This window comes from Watersipora subatra, chromosome 6 (genome assembly GCF_963576615.1).
Source record: "Watersipora subatra chromosome 6, tzWatSuba1.1, whole genome shotgun sequence".
In the NCBI taxonomy this organism is placed as follows: domain Eukaryota; kingdom Metazoa; phylum Bryozoa; class Gymnolaemata; order Cheilostomatida; family Watersiporidae; genus Watersipora; species Watersipora subatra.
This window is the reverse complement of record NC_088713.1, coordinates 41762847-41786413: the sequence shown is the minus strand read 5'-3', so window position 1 is coordinate 41786413 and position 23567 is coordinate 41762847. Positions and strand designations below refer to the sequence as shown.

The following is a 23567-nucleotide window of genomic DNA, read 5'->3' as shown; positions in this document are numbered from 1 at the left end:
AACAGCTGCATGAAAAATCTTTGGTAGGTGTTGTCTTTATGTGCAAAACTAAACTATCATAACTAACGAGCGAAAACGTGAAAATTAAATAGCTTTGTTCATAGATAGTCCAAGAAACAAATGACAGTAAGCGATCAAATTGCATTACCGACCTCACAATTACAAACTAGTCCCAAATTGAAATTTTTTCTTATTGGTGAACCAGGCCCGTATCCCCTGGGGCAGCTGGCCGGCTGAGCCGTCCCAACTTTTTAGGAACTTCCCGCGGCTAAGTACAGTCAAACTCGGATAACTCGCCCTCGGATAAAATGTAACATTTAATCTCAAACACAAGGTTAACTCGGTCGAACTTGTTTGGTCCGTTTCACGCAATGATAAATTGCTTCAGATAACTCGACCTCAACATCAATTATTTGAAAAGTTATTTGCCCAACGGCTATGGAGACGGTTTTTTTCGCTGTAGGATATCACTTTATTCCAAGCCATAGAGACAAACATCAACTTTTAGTAGTTCTTAGGCGTCATTATTATCATCATCAGTGGCAAAATATTCTTATTAACAACCTTTATAAAAGGTTTAAAAAATATCAAGTTTTACCAAACATCCGCTTGGCCATGTCCCATCGAAAGCCTGGAAACTTCCGTATGAACTTATGAACGTATGAACAAAAGAAAAAGATGTCTTTTTTCTGAGCGTTTTAACTGCGGTCAAGTTTTTCCCATTTTAATTTAAAAACGTTTTGTCAGTCACATCACCTAAAATAAAACAAATCTCAAAAATAGAAAAATGTTGATACTTTCCGATAAAAAATTCTAAAACTTCACACGAGAGGCCCGGCTGAGGCCCTACATAAGAAAAACCTGTTGGTGGCTTAAACCGCCCCACTCAACACCCCCAGGTGTTCATAACTAGTCGCCTAACATTAGCCACCCCAACTTCCAACCAGTGAATACAGGCCTGCGGTGAACTGAACTTGAGGAATCTAATTATGTTTGTTCCACTGCATTTATTTTCACATCACTATATTTTCGCACTCATCAGAGCTGCGAAATTAAGTTGCAGTGAAATTTTCCTTTGTATGCTGCTCACGAAAGCAAAATATAAGTGTCCTAGGGTACATTATCTTTACTAACAACTGGCTTTTAGGATTCCCTACATTGAGTAAATAACTCCTTACATATGAATTTAACTAACAGCTATTTTACCTCAACCTTCTTTGTTTGTTTACCAACAGGTATAAACATAGGTTACTGTAGAGTTGGCTACAAAGATTGTTAATTAGGTCAGCTGTTAAAAATAACCTTTGCACTTTAGCTCCTCTTCCATGACATGATTTTTCCTATATGACATCCCTAAGTATGTTATAATCTCAACTGAAGTAAGTTAATTATTTATCATTTTAGATTTGTTGAAGCTTTTGAAATACAGGTCTGATATTGTTAGTATAGAAGCTATGGATACTTGCTATAATCAGCATTAGCTAGATTTTTGATAAATGTATGCGTTGCTGTTGGGTTGTAAGCATGTAGCATTAAGTCTATAAATAATGAAGTGTGGTGGTAGAAAAGTTAATAAAACTTTCCAATTTTTTACTTCAGCCCGTGCTGCTGATCTTAATAAACTTTGAAAGAGAATAACTGCAATAGTATACTTTGACAACAATTGTTGAACCCGTATCTTGAAAACTCGCAGGCTTAAAATCATTTTAAAGTTTTAAAAATGCTATCAAATATGAATCACAGCTTCCACTTTCTTTAGTTAAACATTTTTATAAAAACTGCAGAAAGAGTTTGAGGAAGATTTTTTTTCAACCTGAAATTTGGAAACTCATTTGTTTAAATTGTTTCTAAATTCATTCAAAAAACTGACTAGCTTTTGCAACTACTGATACCAGAATTATGGTCAAAATGCGTTGCAAAATAACACTATTATAGCAACTATGAATTATATTATATATTTAAAAAACATATAACTATGAGCAAAATAATTATTTTTATATTAAATATCAAATTTTATTAATCCATATATTCAAGCTCACATCGAATATCAGTATATTCGCTCAAATTTAGTAAGATTAACAACAACTTTAGTAGGTTATGAAACTGTAAACACAAAAAAAAACAGATTAGAAATTTCTAGAAGCTTTTTATGTGGTTTACATTTTTCCACCTTCACGCGGGTGACATGAGCTGCGCACTCATGTGTGTTATAATGATGTCACCTTTATACATACTAGTAGCTAGTAGTACACTAAATAGTACTTTGCTTAGTTATAAATAACAAACCTAACTTTTTTAGTCAAGTAACCATCAGAGCAGCTTCATCTTTTACTCATTACAGCACTCATTGGACATTGAGAGCATATAATTATCATGAGCTATGTTTTGTAGCTCTGGTACTCTTGGTGTTTAGGTCGATAGCCTAAGTTCTAAGCCCAGCCTATTGTCAGAGCTATGAAAGTAGCACACATGAAAGGTCATTAGGTTAAGTTTTATATTCAACAACTATTGCAATAGTAAAAAACTTCTTGCTCAGAGAGTAGCAGCAATTAGAGACAAGAAGTTTCATGTCATTTCTCACAGATCCTATGAGTTGCACCCTCTTTGGGAGAGTGGTGACAACTTCAAACAGACGCAAAAACAAGCTAGTTCATGTCAGTATTTACTAACTTGTGAGACACAGTAATCCTTAAAGAGGGGAATTTTAGTAGCCCTAGTGTGTAATGATTTACAGGTTTTTAAACCGAGATTAGCTTTGGGTTATGAGAAAGTTAATTTTTCATTTGTGACTATAAATAAAATATATATAAAAAATAAATATTATTAGAAATACTTTTTACTAAAGACAAGTCACAATGAGGGTCAGCCTTTACCTATTCAGATTTTGTTCAAAAGTTTGCGTTTAAACAAAACAAAGTTTATTCAGTCCCACTGGAGGAAAATCTTTACTATAGGAAAAGCCATGTCTGTCTGTTTGTCGAGAGCCACAGTCAGAGGTTGGGATAACACTTCAGAATAATTGTGTACATACTTATTTTATGTACTTTATCATCACTCATGACAATCTCTCACAGTACACTAGACTATCAAAGTCCTAGTAAATATAATAATAACCACATAATTGAACTTACTTTTTAAAACTTTGTTGTATTTATTGAGTTGTATTGTAGAACTTATATTGCATCAGGTGACATACTGTCCAGTCTTATCTCTACTTTTTATATACTCTTCTCTCTACTCACAGTTAGTCTATGTATGAGTAAGCAGCAGGTAGTAGATACCAGCTATTTATTCTCACTCATCAGTTGGGGTATCTTAGGAATTTCAAAACATTGTTAGACCTTTGTTGTAAGTACAAAGCATTATATATGTAATCAGCAGCAACACTCAAAATTTGTGCATTTGTAACACAAAATGCTAAACAGGTTCTATGGAAAAACCCTTAAATACTGTCACTGAGGGCAATTGTGTTTAGTGTTCATGTATGTGCAGACAAACATGAATACATTAACTGAAGGCAATTGTCTCTATTGTATGCAGCGAAGACACATCCTTGAATTTCTAATCAGGTAGATCATGACACATTTATACAGTGAACAACAGTTCTAAGAATGCCAATATAGCCCGGCAGTGCTTGGGGTAGGCCCACTTTCTGACATTAAATGAGTTATACATAACGTGTGAGGCTCTTGCTGTCTGCTCTTTTAAGTCCTTCATTGAGCAAGAACCTTCTAGCAACATAGATATTCCGCTTTTATTACTAGAGTGAATGAATAAAAAAATTGAAAAGGATTGGCAGGGGTGGGATTCGAACCCACACCTCCAAAGAGAATTGTACCTTAAACCAGCACCTTAGACCACTCAACAACACTATCTCATGCCATAGCCAAACACTAGTTCAGTGATATCACTAGATTTAGCCTTCTTGACACCTTGATAATTAGCTCATCTCACTTTTTGCAGAATCTTCTCAGGAAATTAGTAATTGCAAGGTTTGGTACAGTATAATTGTACATCAAATTGTTGCAGGTCAAGATCCACAAACAATCATGATTTTCAAGTGTGCGACTAGTTATAACCAGACAATTATTCGATTGTATGGCACAAAAGTTGCACGGTGCAGTGCTTAGCTGAGGTGGCATTGGGTGGGGGTGGGTGGTTTAGGCAAGGTCATTAGCCGGTTCACATAACCGGGGTGTTCGAGTTCAATTTTAATGCAAAGCAGTTTTTGTCCCTAAAACGTTATTGTTATAACTGAACATACAGACTTCAGACAAACAAGCAAACATTTATATTTATATATATACCACAAAACCTTAAATTGAACCCCATGAGGCTCTACTTTTCATCCCTTCCTCTATTGTGGCGGTTCATTGGAGGTGGAATTCAAATATAGGCTGGTGGTGTATTTTTCAAATGGATTGTCAGAATTTTGAGAAGATTAATTTATCCCTTTTACGAGCGAAGCAAATGTTGCATATAGTTTACCATCTCATTCCGGTGGAATGATATTAAACTTGTTTTTATGCAATAAGTCTGTTAACTGAACAAAAAAAATAAGCAAAAATAATTAAAAAATCTACCATAAATGAAAACATATCTGACCAATAAGGTATTCATTGTAATTAAACATCACATGCACTTTCAGGATTATGACTTTTTCTATTTATTTTCAAGAAATTATTCTGAGATCTGTCAAATTTTTTAATAAATTGACACACTTTAGAGGCAGTGAAAAACTCACAAATATTTGTCGGATCTGTACACCAGTGTATTTTCAACAAAAAAGGACAACTCTCAAAGATAAAATATCAGTATTTGTATTAAACACAGAATAATAGTGAAAAAAACACAAGATAGCCTCTGATTCATGGGTATTCTAGTTGTAATATTTATAAGGTTTTTAAAAGGGGTTTGAATTTTTAGTTTTCCAAGTTTTAATACTTGTAAAGTTTTTAAAGCTTTCCAGTTTAGCTATCTTTTTTAAGTCTTTTTTGGTAATATTACCATTTATACCAATTTTTTGGATGAGAAGTCAAACTGGAGGCACACATATGAGTTACTCAAAGCACTGACTCTAGTCTGTTGGTGTGCTAGTCGTAGTTAATATTTAAGATAGAGGATATTGCAGAATAGGGATGTACAAAAATACAAAATTAAACTGTCAAAGTTCTACAAAAGTTGCAACTTTTATTATTATGATAGAGATGATTATGATAGAAATAATTATGATATAATATAATGTGAGTAATGCTCCATATATTTTCCTTATTTCACTCATCTGTTTATGCGTACATGTAAATAAAATACTATCACTAGATCCTTCAACAATGCACCACTTAAAATCCTTTCTTTTAACAGAGGGAGGTATTTATGGCATCTCCCTTTGACTAATCATACTTTATTGACATATGTGGTATAGGTAACGTTTATCAGATATTCCTACACATTAAATTAGTGGGACTTTATCTCACCAGGAATTAAAAACTTATGAATCTAGACTTGATTGTGATTAACAAATTATTGTAACTGAACATTGATTGGTTGCACAAATTGGATAAAACCAACTCAAGAATGTTTATCATCATTTTGATAAGTCGGCTCAACAATGGAAACTTCTTTCTCTAATCCTGTGTATAAAGGATCAACTATAACAACTCTTTCAGATCAAGTCAATTCAATCAGCCAGTCACCAAAAAGCAAAGGAATAAAATGCACTGCTGTTGTGACAACTCATTCTGTATTAAGCCTAATGATTTCAGCAGGAATTCTTGCTTATGTGGTGTTTGTGTGTGGAAGTATTGGAGTTGAAGGAAACCAGGAAAGTCACCAGACCATGCAAGAACTACAGCAGAAACTGAATAAGACTAGAGAGATGGCAAGTTTGATGGAGAGTGAAAGGGAAGACTTTGAAAGAGCAAAGCGGAAACATTCAGCAAACGTTGAAAAATCTATGAAAGTTTTACAACGACTTGAACAGGAAATGAACAACTTAAGTCAAAACCTTACAGCTTCCACTTGGTCAATAAGTCATTTGGTACAAAATACAAAACGCTTGAAAAAAGAAAGCTTTGTAACTAGCAGAACATTAGATGATTTCAGCAAACGAGTAGCTGGTTTAGAGTCTTCTCGTGAGGTTCAGATAAATGAGACCCAGCAGTTATTCCATAACCTTACAAAAAAAAACCGAACATTTGGAAAAATTTTTAGCAAATAATCAAAGAAGTTTCTTTGATCTAAATGAGTCTGTTGCATCAGCCAATCAAGACACGCAACTAATTTTTGCAAAGGAACTTTCTATTCAAACAAAGCTAAACACAACCAAGGAGCTCTTAACAACGTTAGAAAACAAGACCGAAGACTTACAGGCGTTTGTTAAAGATTTGAAAAATGTGGACCAACAGCTTAGAATGAACTTCAGCCAGTCGATGCAACAGATCGGGAGAGCCTCAAACAGAGCAATTCAACTAGCAACCAGAACTGCAACCCCTGAAAAAAGTCTACAAACCAATTTAAATGCAACCGTAAGGAAATTTTTGCATCTCAAGGATAAAGTCCAGGATCTAGAAGAAGCTAAGACGCATTTAAAAGCAGTTGATCAAGTGTGCATTTCTAACTTGACAGTGGTCATAAGATCAATTGATACCGTCTCTCTCGAGTAAATTCTGAGTTGGAAAAGCAAATTGTAGAAATGGCTGATCAGTTGCAACCGAGTCAGATTAATACAAATGAAGGTTTATTAGAGATAAAAGGTAAATTTCAGCAGTTAGCCCAAGTTGGTAATAAACCTAATGGTCCTTATCGAATCCTTTTTTTTAATCTCACCAGAACAATGACTGCAGTTGATCTTGTTCTGAGTAGAATCACCAAACTTGAAGAGTGCTTTGTTGCATATGTGAACTTTAACCAAACTTTACTACAACTAGAAAAAATTGCGGAAGACATGAATAAGATGAAGACAATACAAAGACAGTTGCAAACAGTGAAAAGAGAGTTTAACGCCAACCTTACTGAGTTTAATAACAACTGGACACAGACGAGAACCAGGTTGACAACTCAAGTTGCCAGCAGTGCAGAGCAGTGTCGTGAATTGAATGCTTCCATTGTCTCACTAGGTGATGATGTTAAAAGATACCACAGACCAGGTTTGTGAAATGTTTTATAGACTATTAATTTGTATGAAGTCAAGTGAAAGATTAAGACAACTTCTAAACTGTTTCCAAATTAGAAAAGTTACGGAAGTTACTATAAACCAAGCCAACATGGCTGACAGCATGGTTCTATTATGGCTTGTTTGGTAGTTAAACTTATTAAAAGGGTCATAAAAGTTTAAAGTGGTTTACATGAAGTTTATTAAAAGAGTTGAACAATTTTTAAGTCATGATGAGGTTGTTACAATTTTTGATTTGAAAATTATCATTTAAATATGTTTTCCTGATTTACACTCTGCAGTTATTGACACTTTTTAATTGTTTAGTAGTTATCAAAAATTGATTAAAAGAATAAAAGTCATAATTATTTTAACTTGATTAAAGATTTTCCTCCTATTTAAAAGTCATGATAGGGTTGATTAAAATGATAAAAATCATTTTGTACTCCTTTTTTAAATCTAAAACTATTAAACACCAGAATGTCAGAAATTATTTTGTAAACTTATGAATAACAAAGTTTGGAGTTGTTCTCTTTTTCAGCTTTTGTTATTGGTTGTTGACTTTAACCAAGTCATGAGATGATAGTTCAGTTATATTTCTAGATCTTTCTATCAACTGCTCAACTGGTTACGAGCGTACCCCTTATTCCAACACTTGTATTGCACGAGTTTCTTAAAGCCTAAGTTGGACTAATGCAAAAGATTTCTGCGAGGGACGTGGCACATACTTGGCAACCTTCGAAACACGTGAATCTGTGTTCTGGTTTGAGAACTTGCGACAAACCCGTGAAGGTATTACTATTAGTTAGATTGATTATTTTAGTAGTTTTGCGGTTTAAATGTCTATACCTGCAAAATACAAAGTAAATTTTATAACACCACAATTTATTGATGTTAATATTAGGATAGAAATATGGAAGGTTTCAATAAATTTAGTAAATATTTTAGTACCTGGAAAGGAAACTTGGAAAAAATCTCTAACAAATTGTTAAACACTTTTAACTAACCCAAAATATGTACCAAGCTCTGTGAGCAGTGCAGATGCACAAAAATTTTCAAGAAAAGATTGTTACGAAAAAATCTTATAAATTAGAAGAAAGCCAGATTGAATATGATTTGACGGCAGCAGTAGTACAAGTATGCTGACTAGCCCTAAAGTAGCTATAAACCCTTACTTCTGTCTAGAATGAATACTTATGACAATTTACTCATATAAATATCAGCTGTAAATTGTTTCATGCAAGTGAGTTATAATTTGATTTTTAGCGATTGATAATCTCATTACAGGATGGAATAAAAATGATCTTTGGATCGGTGCTAAACGTGTCAATGGTGTCTGGAAATGGATGAGAAAATCTAGAGGACTTGCAGACTCTCTGTATTGGAGTCCAGGAGAACCAAACTATTCTCATGAAAACTGCGTAGAAACTAGTGCAAACTTCATCTACCATGCTAACAATAGGCAATGTGATCAGTTTGAACATTTTGTCTGTGAAAAGCTGACATAAGATCACAATCATTGTTTATTATGATGTAATGTTACATTTTTAATGTCTTAAGGCTATCAGTAACTCATCCTAAGCAATAATCATGTTAAAATCAGATATATAATGATTAATAAACTTGAATTTCACTTGCACCGACTTTATAACACTTTAATGTGTAAATAAAAATAACTCTAAAAATATTTGGTTTTTATTTTATCACAACCCTGAAACTTAGCAGATATTTCAAAGACAAAGTCTGAGCTAAGTCTATTTAAACAATAATCCTATCTCTATGAAACTTGTGCTTAACTTAGTTTAACTCTATGAGTTCCTCTATGAATTTTTAGTCTTCTTACTTAGTCAATTAAAGTTTATTGTCCTTACAAGGCAGGATCTATAAAATGGGTATACTTCTATGAACGCTTACAAATTCTTTTGAGCATTATTTTAATGAACCAACTCTTAACCAAGATACGCATTTAAGCAAACTTTTGTTCAATTTATATGAGCATTCAGAAGGCGACCCTTATGTCTGTTATTATTATATTGGGACATATTTGTTGCCAGATGGATTGTGTAATTTGTTTATGAGTAATTCATTATTAATAAAAGTTTAACATATATTATCACGTTCTTATTAATTTTATTTTTCAAGTTAACTACAGTTGCTGTGGTACCTGATGCTAAAAATCTGCATGTAAAAGAATCAAAGCTGTGTCAAACAAAAACAAAAGAGTTACCTGGTAAAACCTTTGTTACCACCTCAAGAAGGACGTCTACAATATGAGGCACCAAGTGTTCTCTAAAAGGATAAAATGGGTTTATAATTGTTAGTCAGAGAAATTCATAGCTACAATTAGTTTAAGTTGTCAGATAAACTTGTCATAGTTGATAAATTATACTAACAGTTATAATAAAAGTGTCAATTTAGGGAGTTGTCTGATCAATCAATAGACTGTAATAAGTCTGAGGCAGGTTTATTGGGATTCAGGCAGGTTCCTTTTTGAAACTTTTAATAAAGGTCAAAACTTCCTTCTCAATAAAATTGTATCATCCATTTTATAAATTTATTGAAGTCAATAAATCATTCGAAAATTAAATTCATAAAATTAAAAGAAAATTAAAAGAAGATTATCTTCTTTTTGTTAGTCTGCTGTGATCTCAGCATCTCATATACTTTTACTGCAAAGGCATTTTTACTCAAAATTCAAACTCAGCAATGTGGGTTTGAATTGAAACTCATTTTGATGAGCAGTTGAAACCAAGTACAAGCAAAAAGATCATGTTAAAATTGACTTCAGATTAACTTTGAACTTACTGCAGTAGATACCAAATACAGTTTACAAATGCAAAACCAGACTACTGTCTAGATCGCGACATACAAGAGGAGTTCGTCGAAGCAAAATAAATTTCTCCTAGCTGAGTTTGAACCACAAAATTGAAGCACAAACCTGACTGCGGATATTGGGCTATTAGTTTGGTTTTACCAAAACTTTAGTGGCCCATTATTTACACCCATAGCCAAAAATATTTATGTAGTCGTTATAGCATACATCAACAGGGTCGGTCCAATAATGATGTCATCAGGGGATCATGTAGAACTCATTGCTCGTTTTGAAAGACATCAACCTGTGTTGGTACATTTAGGCTTTTACCTACAAATAAAGATTAGCGGTTCAAGATAAAGCGTGCCAAGGTCACCTCTTCAGTAGACAAATTAATAGATAAATATGGTACAGCTGAATAATTTTGTGTAGTATGTTATACAGCCCACTATATTATACTGCATTATTATACAATATGTTTCATATTTTATGATATCCCGTTTTGATAAATTATACATGTAATATTCAGTAGACGCTCCTATAAGATTAACTATCCGTTCCAGGAACGTTTATGTTAATAAACGTTATGTAATGTATGGGAATTTACGTAATAAGAACTGTAACATACATGTAAATTGCCTAATCCGCTCCAAGATATTTTCAAACTCACTCTTTGGGCCATGCAAAAAGGAAAAACTTTACTAACTCTTTTAATACAAATTTTAATACAAATAAGGCTGTACCGTAACTGTAGAATTATTGGTTTGTGTCAACGACTTTCGCCTTTCTATAATCATCCTCACTGGTTTTGTAGACCACGCTTGTGGTAAATTTGCAAAAAATTGATAGGGACTGCACATCTTCTACGTTTGTTTACAACCATTTGCTTATTTTTCTAAACAGCAAAGTCTATTCTGCAAAGTAAAGCTAGTAACAAATATCTTGTACGCCAACAAATATAAGGCAAAACAACAAAATAATTTTACAATAATAAGCAGTTCTACCTGTTCGTCGTCTATCCTTATCCTGGAGTCAAGGTTAGGAAAAATATAATTTTGGACGATACTCCAACTCTTGACATTAAGACTGGTAGACCGACGCTATACGCCTGCACCAATCAATCGCCTTTGTATTTATGAACATGTTGCGCAGCTATCCCAATCGCATTTTTGTCATAACATTTTACGATCTATTACGACAATCTAGAATGTCGTGAAAGTAAATTAATATATATAACGCTAAACGCACGAGGTTTTTTCTTCCACAAGTGCGGCAAAATAAACTAACATTCAAGTCGATTTTAGGTTCTTATTTACGAATAAGGATTAGCAGCCCAAGTTAAAGCATGTCAAGGTTAGTTCTCCAATGAACCAAATGATCTGTAAACATGGTATGGTTAAATAACATTGCGTAGTATATTATTACATATTATATAATACTGCATCATTGTATAATACGTTTAATATTTTATGATATCCTGTTTTAATAAATTATAGTATATTTATAAATTACACATGTTCTATAACTGCATAATTTCTATTTACATGTAATTATTTTGCATATATTGATGTTTTAGGCTCAGTTTAAGAATCAATAATCAATGCGCACAAGCACGCACACTAGCACACAAGCAAGCATAGACACACAAGCATACACAAATACAAACATAAACACGCATGCATATAATCGGGGTGAGTAAGACGGTTCACGGTTTTAGCTTGCTTATGATAGCAGATCTTAAATTAGCTTGTTTACTAATAGCCATCTGCTTTTCTGTCAGCTATTGATGCAAATTCATAATTGTATTAAATTATTTTCTTAAAATTAAGCTAATGAGGCTGGAGATAAAGCTCTAAAGAAATTTAAATTGATGCAAGGAGAATCCTTTAAAAACTAAATTAGGAGTAAGGGTTCAATCAGTGTCAAGGTGTCATATCTAATTCTTGAAGACTTGCTTGTTTTATCTCTGACAGAAATAAAAATATGTAAAAAAAAATCATCCTTAGAACTTTTAGGTTTCTTAAAATTGGGAGCTAGTAAGTTGCAGTTTTTTTAATATTCTGCTTGTTTCATGAATTTCTAAAACATGACTATCTTTTTCATGAAAAGGAAACTAACATCTAGAACACAGGCTAATACTGCCAATGTTTTATAAGTAAAATTAGATTTATACTTCTTTTGTTAAGACTGTAACCAACTTGCTTTTTCAACAGACGATGGTTTCAAAAACAAAGATGTTTCAGAAGAAACTAAAATGTTTTCTTTACAATAGATGAGAATAGTAGTATGGCAATACATTACACCATAAAATATAGATTTTGACTTTCTAAATCTAAGTTCAAGCTGTGATAACTTTAGTGACCAACTCTGCCATTAGGCTGTTGATATTTTATGTGATTTGGCAAGCCATGACAACTTCAAAAAAAGGTATAGGCTAATATAAAGCAACTATAAATTGAAGCGTGCCATATGAAAAAATTCAATTTTTTTGATGACATATCTGGTTATCATTCTCCCAATTACCTTGCACTCTCTATATTGGCTAATACAAATATAATTTTTTTTAAAATTTACTTGCTCTGGGATGATGCAAATTCATGTTGGGTTTTCTAAAAAAATAATAATGCAGGAACTCCTGTAGTCATGTATGACATGTAATGTATGCCGAGCTTCAGTAGGATGCTCCTACTACCTTGTTAACACTAGTAGTTTTCTTTTCTTGTTCTCAACTTCATTATTTGTGTCTATCAGCTTTAAAATCATAGTCTTAAGATTATTGTAAGACAATAAAGGTAGCGCTAAATCTCTCCGCGCAAATCAGATACCTGTAGATGTCTCCTAACATCATGTTTTCAGAGATGATTCTGGTGAGTTGATAAGAAGTGTAACAGATGAATTTCATGGACATAGTTTTAAAGTCAGTTATGTTCTGAGTCATAAACTTCTGCTACATAAAAATATATAAAAATATATATAAAAATATGTAGAATATATGAAATATTTCGTATATAAAAATAATTAGGGTAGACTTAAAAATTGGACACATTGGACACATTTGAGCTCCGGGAGCTCCGACTAGTAAATAAATAGTTAGAAAAGAGACACCAGTTTAAATCTGAATTTGTGTACATGAGTGTTTGATCCTAACACCACACTTGCCCCAATTTTATTGAGTTACCCTACCTTATCTAATATAGACAAACAATCCTATTGGATTAACTTTGCAATATCAATGACATTTTATACCACGTTCAGTCTATGTTACTTAACAACTAATAAGCAAACACAATCATGACAATCTTCTATAATCAAAGTCTCTGCTTAAAATATGATAATTGAAAGTCCTTTATATGAAAAATTTTCATATTGTGTTTTAAGTGTTTAGATGTCAATCAATACTCTAATTAAACAAAGCATTTGCTGTCTGTTTTAATAATCTGCCTACGGTTCTTTTAATATTTTGGTTTTTATGGTGTCTTGGCTTTTGCGGTATTCTTCCCAAGGAGCTGAAAAACTAGATGTTTTCGGCTCGAAGGGTGAGAGAAAAAAGACTTCAAGCACACCTAATCAAATGTATAACACTATGCCAAGTCAGACAGACCACACAAGACCTACAGACCACCCAAAACCAACAGATCAACTGGTATTCATTCTGGGCAGGAACAGTGAACCATACAGGGTGTCTAGATTGTGAAGTGCATTATCAAATTATCAAATTTAACAGAGAGAAGCAAAACCTTACGCTACATGTTGCTATGTTTGCTAGTTACTTGGTTTATAAAGCCTGAAGACCTATCTTGTGGCGTAGCAAGAAAGGCTGAAACTGATTAATATCTTACACTTACCCCCTGGTAGTTCCTAGAGCTAAGCAGTATCTCCTCTTTCAAGGACCAAATACTGAAAATGACTTGTAGAAGTAAGATTTTTTTATAGAATAGCCTACTGCAAAGTGCAGCATCATATAACCCTATTTTTCTGTGTTGTTAACCAGTGAAATACTTTATCTGATGGAATGTTATTGAAGAGGTAGATGAGAACACCTTTGACAGAATGATCAGCATCATAGTTCTTTCTATCATAAACAGCATAGTGTAAAGGGGCGTCACCATCATCTTCTCATAATTTGAGTATGTGTAGGTAGTAGGTGTATTGCTGCTCATCTGTAAAGCCATCTATCGCTGACTCTAACTCTGAGAGGTCACAAATAAAATCATCCATGGCAACTACTGTTCAAATTACTCTGATACTTCTACCAAAACTTACCAGTGAATACTTCGAAGTGGTAATAAATGATTTTAGTAGCTGATGAAACGACACACTTGCTGATCTACCTAATTTGACACGCTCTCATAAGCTACTTCAGTTCATAGCTGACTTAACTTAGCAATACTTTTATGATCCATAGAGTACGTTGTTTGTTAAATAAGATCCATGCCAGCAATAAATAGCTTCAATTATTAAGAGTAAAAGACTATAACAAGTATTACGAGAGCTAAATGTTTGTTATCTTTCTTGTAGATGTTGGCATAAGTAACATTTGTCAGCAGCAAGTGAACTCACTAACAAACAGAATACGAAGGAAAGTTTGTAAAAGAATAGAAATCAGCTTTAGATAGAGGCTTTTCTACCTTTACAAAAGATTATGTTATATCTGGTTTTAGGTTTAAATTATCACTTGAAACTTGGAGTTGTCTTCTTGCTTTAAATAAGTCTTAGCGCCCTGTGCATCCAGAGTTTGCTTTGCGTTGCTCAAGCTGTTTTACGACATTGTATCACATCACATGATTCCAGTATACTACAATATAACACTTAAACTTTGGAGTTATCCTCTGGCTTTGAATAATTTCTAGTGTCTTGTACATCAGCCAGGTTACTTCACGTCGCTCATGCTCTGTTATGGTATTGTTATCTATCATATCACATCGCTGACTTAAACATGGTGCAATTTTTTTAGCCTAATGAATGATGCGAGCAAGTCTGGGTCATGTGTAATAGCCAAGTTTTCTTTTGGTAAGGTAAGTTACCCATACTTTACCTTCCATGATTGTGAGCAGAGAGTGATGCTGGCTACTTTAGCTAAAGCTCAGGGAGATCAAATTTGCTACAGTCTTTTTTTTCAATGCTGGTGACAGGACGTGAGATCTGACTGCTGACTGTATCAACAAACAAAAATCCATACTCGTCATGGCAGGTTGTGTGCATCCAAGAAAAAGTGCCCAATTCGTCGTGTACGTTCTTTATAAAGCAAACTAATTTTTTTATTACAATCTCATGCGGAGGCCTACTTTGATTTTTCTTAAATTTAATTATAGCTGTAATCATGTAATAATCATTCCTTTGAGTATTTCTTCAATTGAAACATTAATAATCACAGTCCGAGAGTAAGCAATAAATTAATAAGCTAATACACTTGCTGCAAACGAGACTTAATATTAATAATCTGTGTTACTGTGGATTGTGGGGCAGTTTATATCTATTAATAACTTTTATCCTTTTGGTTGACACGAGTAATTGAGAGCCCCCATTCCATCATAACAATTTCACTTGATTCAGTCATGGGACTTTGGCCTAAACTTTACTAAAAAATCAATTTGGCGAGCAAGCGATGCATGATCTGTAAGAGGTTACTCATGCTAGAAATATGTTCAGACTGAGAAGAAATCTGAGCAAGGTCACTAAACTATTGCCCTAATATGTATGGTTATTATTGTGTGAGCTAGTCAGCCAAAAAATTGAATAGTTTGCATTGTTAAGAATGATTTATGTTCTGTTATCTAGTAAGATAATGAGCAAACATTGAACTAATATTGTTTGAATACTTCTGTTTAATATTGTAAGTGTGCAGGAACCAAAGCAAATCAGTCTTTAAGATCGTATTGCATAGCACCAAGTTATGGTTAGCCAAGCCTTAAAGGTCAACTCGCAGCAAAATTCACATTACAATTATTTGGTATCAAAGGGTTCACCATGCCTTACTTCACTGTGTTGTAGGCGCAAAATAGGCGAAAATGTGATTACAAGCTCTTCAAATCTAAAAATTGAACAGTTAATCATAGCAATCACAAAAACGCCGTAGCTTGGAACCTCTTTATTTCAATGACATACTCAAACATTATGATTATTGTTTTGAGATGTGATGTTATCACATGAAATTAAAGGCCAATAAAAGGCTCAATATAAAACGGCTGGTAACACTAGTTTATGATAAACGCTTTGGGTTCTACTGGAAAGCCTTTATCAAATATATTTGTTCGCTACTGTACGGTTTCGTGTCAGCTTAGTCTCATCATCTAGTCATAATCTGATCAAGTGACCCATAATTTTTGTCAAATGACGCAAACAATTTTTGCAGCATTTTTTGAATATCACAGGTGACCAATAGGCTCATCATGTTTATCAGAGGAAGATATGCACTCCTTCGAGCTAAGGTTAAAAATTAAACAAATTTTTACGGTAGGTTTTGAGATATTCACGCTCAATGTGACAGCATTACAATGATGATGATTTACCACTGCTAAAGAATACTAAAATACCGTTGAAAATAGTAAAGGCTTGGAGAATGTGAAAAACACCTGAATACCAACACGTCAAGACTTATCACTGTTACTATGTACTTAGTAATTAGCTATCAAATCGTGAACAGACGCTCACGTATTATAGCCTTTATTTCAACTGATATAGCATAAGCTTTTGAGTGTTTACGTCAATGCGCCCCCTTATCTTCAACCAGACGTCAAACTTATTTTTAAAGCTCGTCATAATAATATTAATATCCTTGACTTGTTTGCTGAAACCTACAGCTGTTCAGTTATCAAAAACCATTAGACAGTCTCCAAGATAGTTATTAAAAGTTTACTTGCAACAAAATTCACCTTACAGTTATCTGGTATCAAAAGGTTCACCATGTTTTGCTCTGCCAAGTTGTAGGTGCAAACACATACAACATACACAACATACAGTGAAACTCGGCTAACTCAACCTTCACGGGACCGAGAGAAAGTGTTTGAGTTATCAGAGCATTCAAGTTATGAGAACACTATCACAAGTGCATGTATTATTGTATTTATCAGTACATATACAAACTATATATAAATCAAAATCATTGATTGCTTGTTGCAAGTTAAGGGACCTCTCATGTAATGTTTTAACAATTTTTATCAGAAAGTATAAATGTTTTCCTTTTATTACTTAAGATTCGTTTGTTTGTTTGAGGTGATGTGACTGACAGGAAGTTTTCAGATTAAAATAGGCAAAACCTGATCGCGGTTGAAACTCTCAGAAAAAAAGACATATTTTTCTTTTGAGCGTTTTAACAAAAAACAGTTTTGCCGATTTTTCTTAGTTTATCTGAAGGTTACCTTGCTTCCTCTTGCTTGGGGAGGGCTATCCCAAGCGGATGTTTGGTAAAATTTGATTTTTTGCAAACCTATAGAAAAGTCGTTAACGAAAATATTTTGCCGATAATGGTAATAATGACGCCTAAGAACTACTAAAAGTTGTGTTTATCTCTATGGCTTAGAATAGAGTGATATTCTAAAGCGATAACAACCATCTCGGTAGCCGTTGGGCAAAAAAACTGTTCGAGTTAACCAAGTTATGGTCGAGTTATCTAAAGCAATTTATCACTGCGTGGGAACGTACCGAACAAATCTGATCAAGTTAACCACGTGTTCGAGCTATCCGAGGGCGAGTTATCTGAGTTTCACTGTATGTGGAAATGAAAATGTGATGCTAAACTCCTAAATGCTAAAAAATGAACAGTTAATCGCAGCCATCACGCAAACGTCATAGGTTGAAATCCCTCTCCAAAACAGCTCAAATGGGACGTAGCAGAACACGATGTGCTTGTTCACACTTTCATGCAACTTCAATCGCCGAAATATTTTCACAAATATACTTCACGCATTCAATAAAATCATGTTCATTGTCCTTACTCGTTAGTTTCATCATTATTGTAATGCTGTCAGTTTGATCAATGATATCTCAAAACTTACCATAAAAATTAGTTTAATTTTTTAACCATAGCTCGAAGATGTGCATGTCATTGTTTGATAAACATGATGGGTCTGTTGGTCACATGTGACAGTTGGAGAATGTTGCAGAAATTGTTCGTGCCATTTGGCAGGAAGCATGGGTCACTAGATCAGATTACGACTAGATGATTAGACCAAGCTGAAACAAAACTCTAATGTAGCGAGCATCTGTATTTGAAAAGGGCTTTCCAGTAAAACCCGAAGTGTTTTTCGTAAATTATTGCTACGGGACGTTTTCTATTGAACCTTTTATTGGCTTTTAATTTCGTGTGATAACATCACATGTCAAAACAATAATCACGTCGAGTTGAGTCTGTCATCAAAATAAAGGGATTCTAACCTACAAACTTTTTGTGATAGTTGCGATTAACTGTTGGTTTTTTTGCTTTTAAGAGCTTGTAGGAACATTTCTACATATTTTGCACCTATAACACGTCAAAGTAAAACATGGTGAACCTTTTTATGCCAAATAACTGTAATATTAATTTTGTTGCAAGTCAAACTTTAATGTAAAGCCTTGTTAATTATTATTAAATAACACAACACAGGAGAGAAAATCAATGTTTGGAGTTGTCTTATCTCAGTACTGTTGATGTTCAAAGGTTTTGTATGTCCAATTGCCATAGTTTCCATATTTTCAAACTGTTTTATTACGTATTAAAGTCTGTCAATTTTATAACTCATCTATTTTTTATTTTTCTTCTATATTTTTATTCACCTGAAATGTTTATGATTTTTATTGTAGATGCATTAAGTTGGCAGCAGTAAAATGTGTCAGCAGCATGTGAAGTCACTGACAAACAGAATACGAGTGAAAATTATCAAAATAACATTGTTTTTAGAAGAAATGACAAGATAGAAAGCAGCTTTATATAAAGGCTTCTCTACCTTTACAAATGATTGTGGTATATCTGGTTTTAGGTTTAAATTATCACTTGAAATGTGGAGTTGACCTCTTGCCTTGAATAATTCTTAGCGCTCTGTGCATCAACGGGTTTCTTTGCGTTGCTCAAGCTGGTTTATGACATTGGATCACATAACATGATACCAGCATACTACAATATAATACTTAAACTTTGGAGTTATCCTCTGGCTTTGAATAAGTTCTAGTGTCCTGTACATCAGCCAAGTTACTTCACGTGGCTCATGCTGTTTTAAAGTATTGGTATCTATCATATCACATCGCTGACTTAAACATGGTGCAGTTTTTCTTCAGCCAAAAGAATGATGCCAGCAAGACTGGGTCATGTGTAATAGCCAAGTTTTCTTTTAATAGGGTAAGTTACCAATACTTTCCCTCCCTTGATTTTAAGCAGAAAGTGATCCTGTCTACTTTTGCCAAAACCCAGAAAGATCAGATTGCTACAGCCTCTTTTTCTTTTCAATGCTGGTGACTGGGCGTGAGATCTTACCGCTGACTGCATCCGCAATCCAAAATCCATGTTTGTCATGGCAGATTGTGTGCATCCAAGAAACGACCAACTCGTCATGTACTTTATTTATAAAATCAATTTTTTTATTGCAGTTCCATGCACAGTTTGACCTAAATTTGATTATAACTGTAATCGTGTAATAATTGTTCCTTTGAGAATCTCTTCAATTAAAACATTAATAATTACAGCCTAAAAGTTAGAAATAATTTATTAAACAAATATACTTTCTGCAATCATGTCTTAATATTAGTGATATGTGTTACTGTGAATTGTGGGACAGTTCAAATATATTAACACCTCTTATTCCGCTGGTTAACACAGTAATTGAGAACCCCCAAATTCCTCCATACCAATTGAACTTGATACCATCGATGTGACTGTGGTCTAAATTTTAGTCCAAAATCCTTTTGGCGAGCAAGCGATGTATGATCTGTAAGAGGTTACTCATGCCAGAAATAATTTCAGACTGAGAAAAAAACTGGGGCAAGGTCAATAAACTATTGCCCTAATATTTATGGTTATTATTGTATGAGCTAATCAGCCAAATATTCCAGTAGTGTGCGCTGTTAAGAATAATGTATGCTCTGCTATCTAGTAGGATAATGAGCATACATCAAACTAGTATTGTTTGAATACTTCTGTTCAATATTGTAAGTGTACAGGAACCAAAGCAACTCAGTCTATAAGAAACTTTTTGCATAGCACCGAATTATGTTGGGCTGAGCTTTAAAGATTGACTCGCAACATTATTCACATTACAGTTATTTGGTATCAAAAGATTCACCATGTTTTACTCTGCCGTGTTGTAGGAGCAAGATATGTGGCAATGTGATTACCAGCTCTTAAAAGCTAAAACGAATAGTTAATCACAGCTATCATGAAAATGCCATAGGTTGGAACCTCTTTTTACAATTGTTCAAATGGGATGTAGTTGAACACGATGGCTTCTGTTTACACTTTGCAAGTCAACCTTCAAGTATAAGCTTATCACCTTTCGTATTATGATGTGATAGTTATAGCTGAATAGTACTAGCTCTGCACGACTAACTTTATCAATCGCTAATGGGCGTTGCGTTGTCGTGACTCATACATTATCTATCCAGTTGCTAAGCTAGGACTGTCAATTTTGCTGTCAGCTGTTCAGCGTTAATTTCAGCTAGTCAAATGACAGAAGGTACGTTATAACCATAGTATAAATTAACAAAAACCATGCTGAATTATTGTCATATCAGTAGAGCTTTAAGTAGACTTCAAAGTACTCCATTAAAAGTAGAGTGTGTGATCTATAGTAATAATTATTAAAATTTAAATGAACTATTGCTATACATTCTGTAGTTGTACACTTAATGCTAGTGATTGGAGAGAGCTTCTTTTCCCACAGTAGGTTGATTCAGGTTTATCAGTTACCAACTACTCTTATATAGTTCAGCAGAAGTCTTTAAGATTTGAGTATGGGGGTAGAAATTATAGAACTGACCTTTAGGAGGGCTCTTCTCAATTTGAACAACCTACAACTTTGACAGAAGAGACACCCAAAGTCTGCTAGTAAAAACCTTAGATGAAAAGGTTAACTCAGAACAACTGAGTGCACCCGTTAGTTAAATAGTCAACAGGAAAACAAGTTTATGGTAATATAGAATTTATAATCAAGCACTTACTGTATAGTTTGCATTCATTAAATTTGATTATAACTGTAATCGTGTAATAATTGTTCCTTTGAGAATCTCTTCAATTAAAACATTAATAATTACAGCCTAAAAGTTAGAAATAATTTATTAAACAAATATACTTTCTGCAATCATGTCTTAATATTAGTGATATGTGTTACTGTGAATTGTGGGACAGTTCAAATATATTAACACCTCTTATTCCGCTGGTTAACACAGTAATTGAGAACCCCCAAATTCCTCCATACCAATTGAACTTGATACCATCGATGTGACTGTGGTCTAAATTTTAGTCCAAAATCCTTTTGGCGAGCAAGCGATGTATGATCTGTAAGAGGTTACTCATGCCAGAAATAATTTCAGACTGAGAAAAAAACTGGGGCAAGGTCAATAAACTATTGCCCTAATATTTATGGTTATTATTGTATGAGCTAATCAGCCAAATATTCCAGTAGTGTGCGCTGTTAAGAATAATGTATGCTCTGCTATCTAGTAGGATAATGAGCATACATCAAACTAGTATTGTTTGAATACTTCTGTTCAATATTGTAAGTGTACAGGAACCAAAGCAACTCAGTCTATAAGAAACTTTTTGCATAGCACCGAATTATGTTGGGCTGAGCTTTAAAGATTGACTCGCAACATTATTCACATTACAGTTATTTGGTATCAAAAGATTCACCATGTTTTACTCTGCCGTGTTGTAGGAGCAAGATATGTGGCAATGTGATTACCAGCTCTTAAAAGCTAAAACGAATAGTTAATCACAGCTATCATGAAAATGCCATAGGTTGGAACCTCTTTTTACAATTGTTCAAATGGGATGTAGTTGAACACGATGGCTTCTGTTTACACTTTGCAAGTCAACCTTCAAGTATAAGCTTATCACCTTTCGTATTATGATGTGATAGTTATAGCTGAATAGTACTAGCTCTGCACGACTAACTTTATCAATCGCTAATGGGCGTTGCGTTGTCGTGACTCATACATTATCTATCCAGTTGCTAAGCTAGGACTGTCAATTTTGCTGTCAGCTGTTCAGCGTTAATTTCAGCTAGTCAAATGACAGAAGGTACGTTATAACCATAGTATAAATTAACAAAAACCATGCTGAATTATTGTCATATCAGTAGAGCTTTAAGTAGACTTCAAAGTACTCCATTAAAAGTAGAGTGTGTGATCTATAGTAATAATTATTAAAATTTAAATGAACTATTGCTATACATTCTGTAGTTGTACACTTAATGCTAGTGATTGGAGGAAGCTTCTTTTCCCACAGCAGGTTGATTCAGGCTTATCAGTTACCAACTACTCTTATATAGTTCAGCTGAAGTCTTTAAGATTTGAGTATGGGGGTAGAAACTATAGAACTGATCTTTAGGAGGGCTCTTCTCAATTTGAACAACCTACAACTTTGACAGGAGAGACACCCAAAGTCTGCTAGTGAAAACCTTAGATGAAAAGGTTAACTCAGAAAGCCTGAGTGCACCCGTTAGTTAAATAGTCAACAGGAAAACAAGTTTATGGTAATATAGAATTTATAATCAAGCACTTACTGTATAGTTTGCATTCATTTGGTTGCCTAATTTTTATTTTAATAAAATAAAAACTCTCCTTCCTAGAATTCTCCAAAACTCTCTCCCAAAAACTCTCCAAACCAGCTTGTTTAGCCATGCCAGTTAGAAGAACTTTAGTTATTCCAACTTCACAAACTATACAATTTTTAGCAGTTTTATGGCATAACATCAGAGTACAATATCTGAGTACAGTATTTAAAAGCCGTCGTGACTTAGTAGTCTAAAATGCCTGACCTACAGACAGAAGGTTTGAGTTGATTGATAGGATTGATATTTAACTTTATTGTGCTCTCTGCAACTGGGCATGTCTCTAGTGCCCAATTTTTCTTTGCCATGAGACTCAGACATTTGCAGCAAAGATCATAGAGATTTTGTCTTTGCAACACTGCTCTTAAAAAACGCACAACCTCTGCTAAGTGCCGTATATACTCCCATATAGGACGCTTTTGTAAGAGGTTGACCTAAAAACCAAGGTGTGCTTTATCTATTGATACTTTTAGTATAAAAATTATGCCTTTCCCATTAATATCAAAAATTTGTTATAAAAATTTCAAACTTTATGTATCTATCAATATTAGCTGTACTACCCGAAGTTGCTTGGGTAGTAAAAAAGTATTGGACAGAAAGTTGATTTTGTATCTAACATATAACAACATTTGCCATTCTAACTTTCAAATTACATACCATAAAAAAGTGTTTTGTGTAGTTGAAACAATTTAAGAGAAAATAAAAACAACTGTAAAAGTTTTCAAACTTTGTCAAGCAACGGTAACTTTCAAACTTTATATTATGTGGAAATTGTTTTGTCCAGGTCAAATAAATTAAAAAAATTAGAACAGCTACAGAAGGGTTTAGATGTAAATGTGAAATGATTAACAAGTAATAGCTAAATTAA

At 33.8% G+C, this 23567-nt stretch overlaps 1 protein-coding gene across 1 annotated transcript; it reads left to right on the top strand.

Annotated features, from left to right (window-relative positions):
* The first annotated feature begins 6943 nt into the window (after positions 1-6943).
* On the top strand, positions 6944-8658 carry LOC137398269 (perlucin-like). The gene is made up of 2 exons (XM_068084377.1): positions 6944-7145; positions 8438-8658. Exons 1-2 carry the CDS (start codon positions 6944-6946, stop codon positions 8656-8658), a joined length of 423 nt encoding a protein of 140 aa, XP_067940478.1.
* Positions 8659-23567: the final 14909 nt, after the last annotated feature.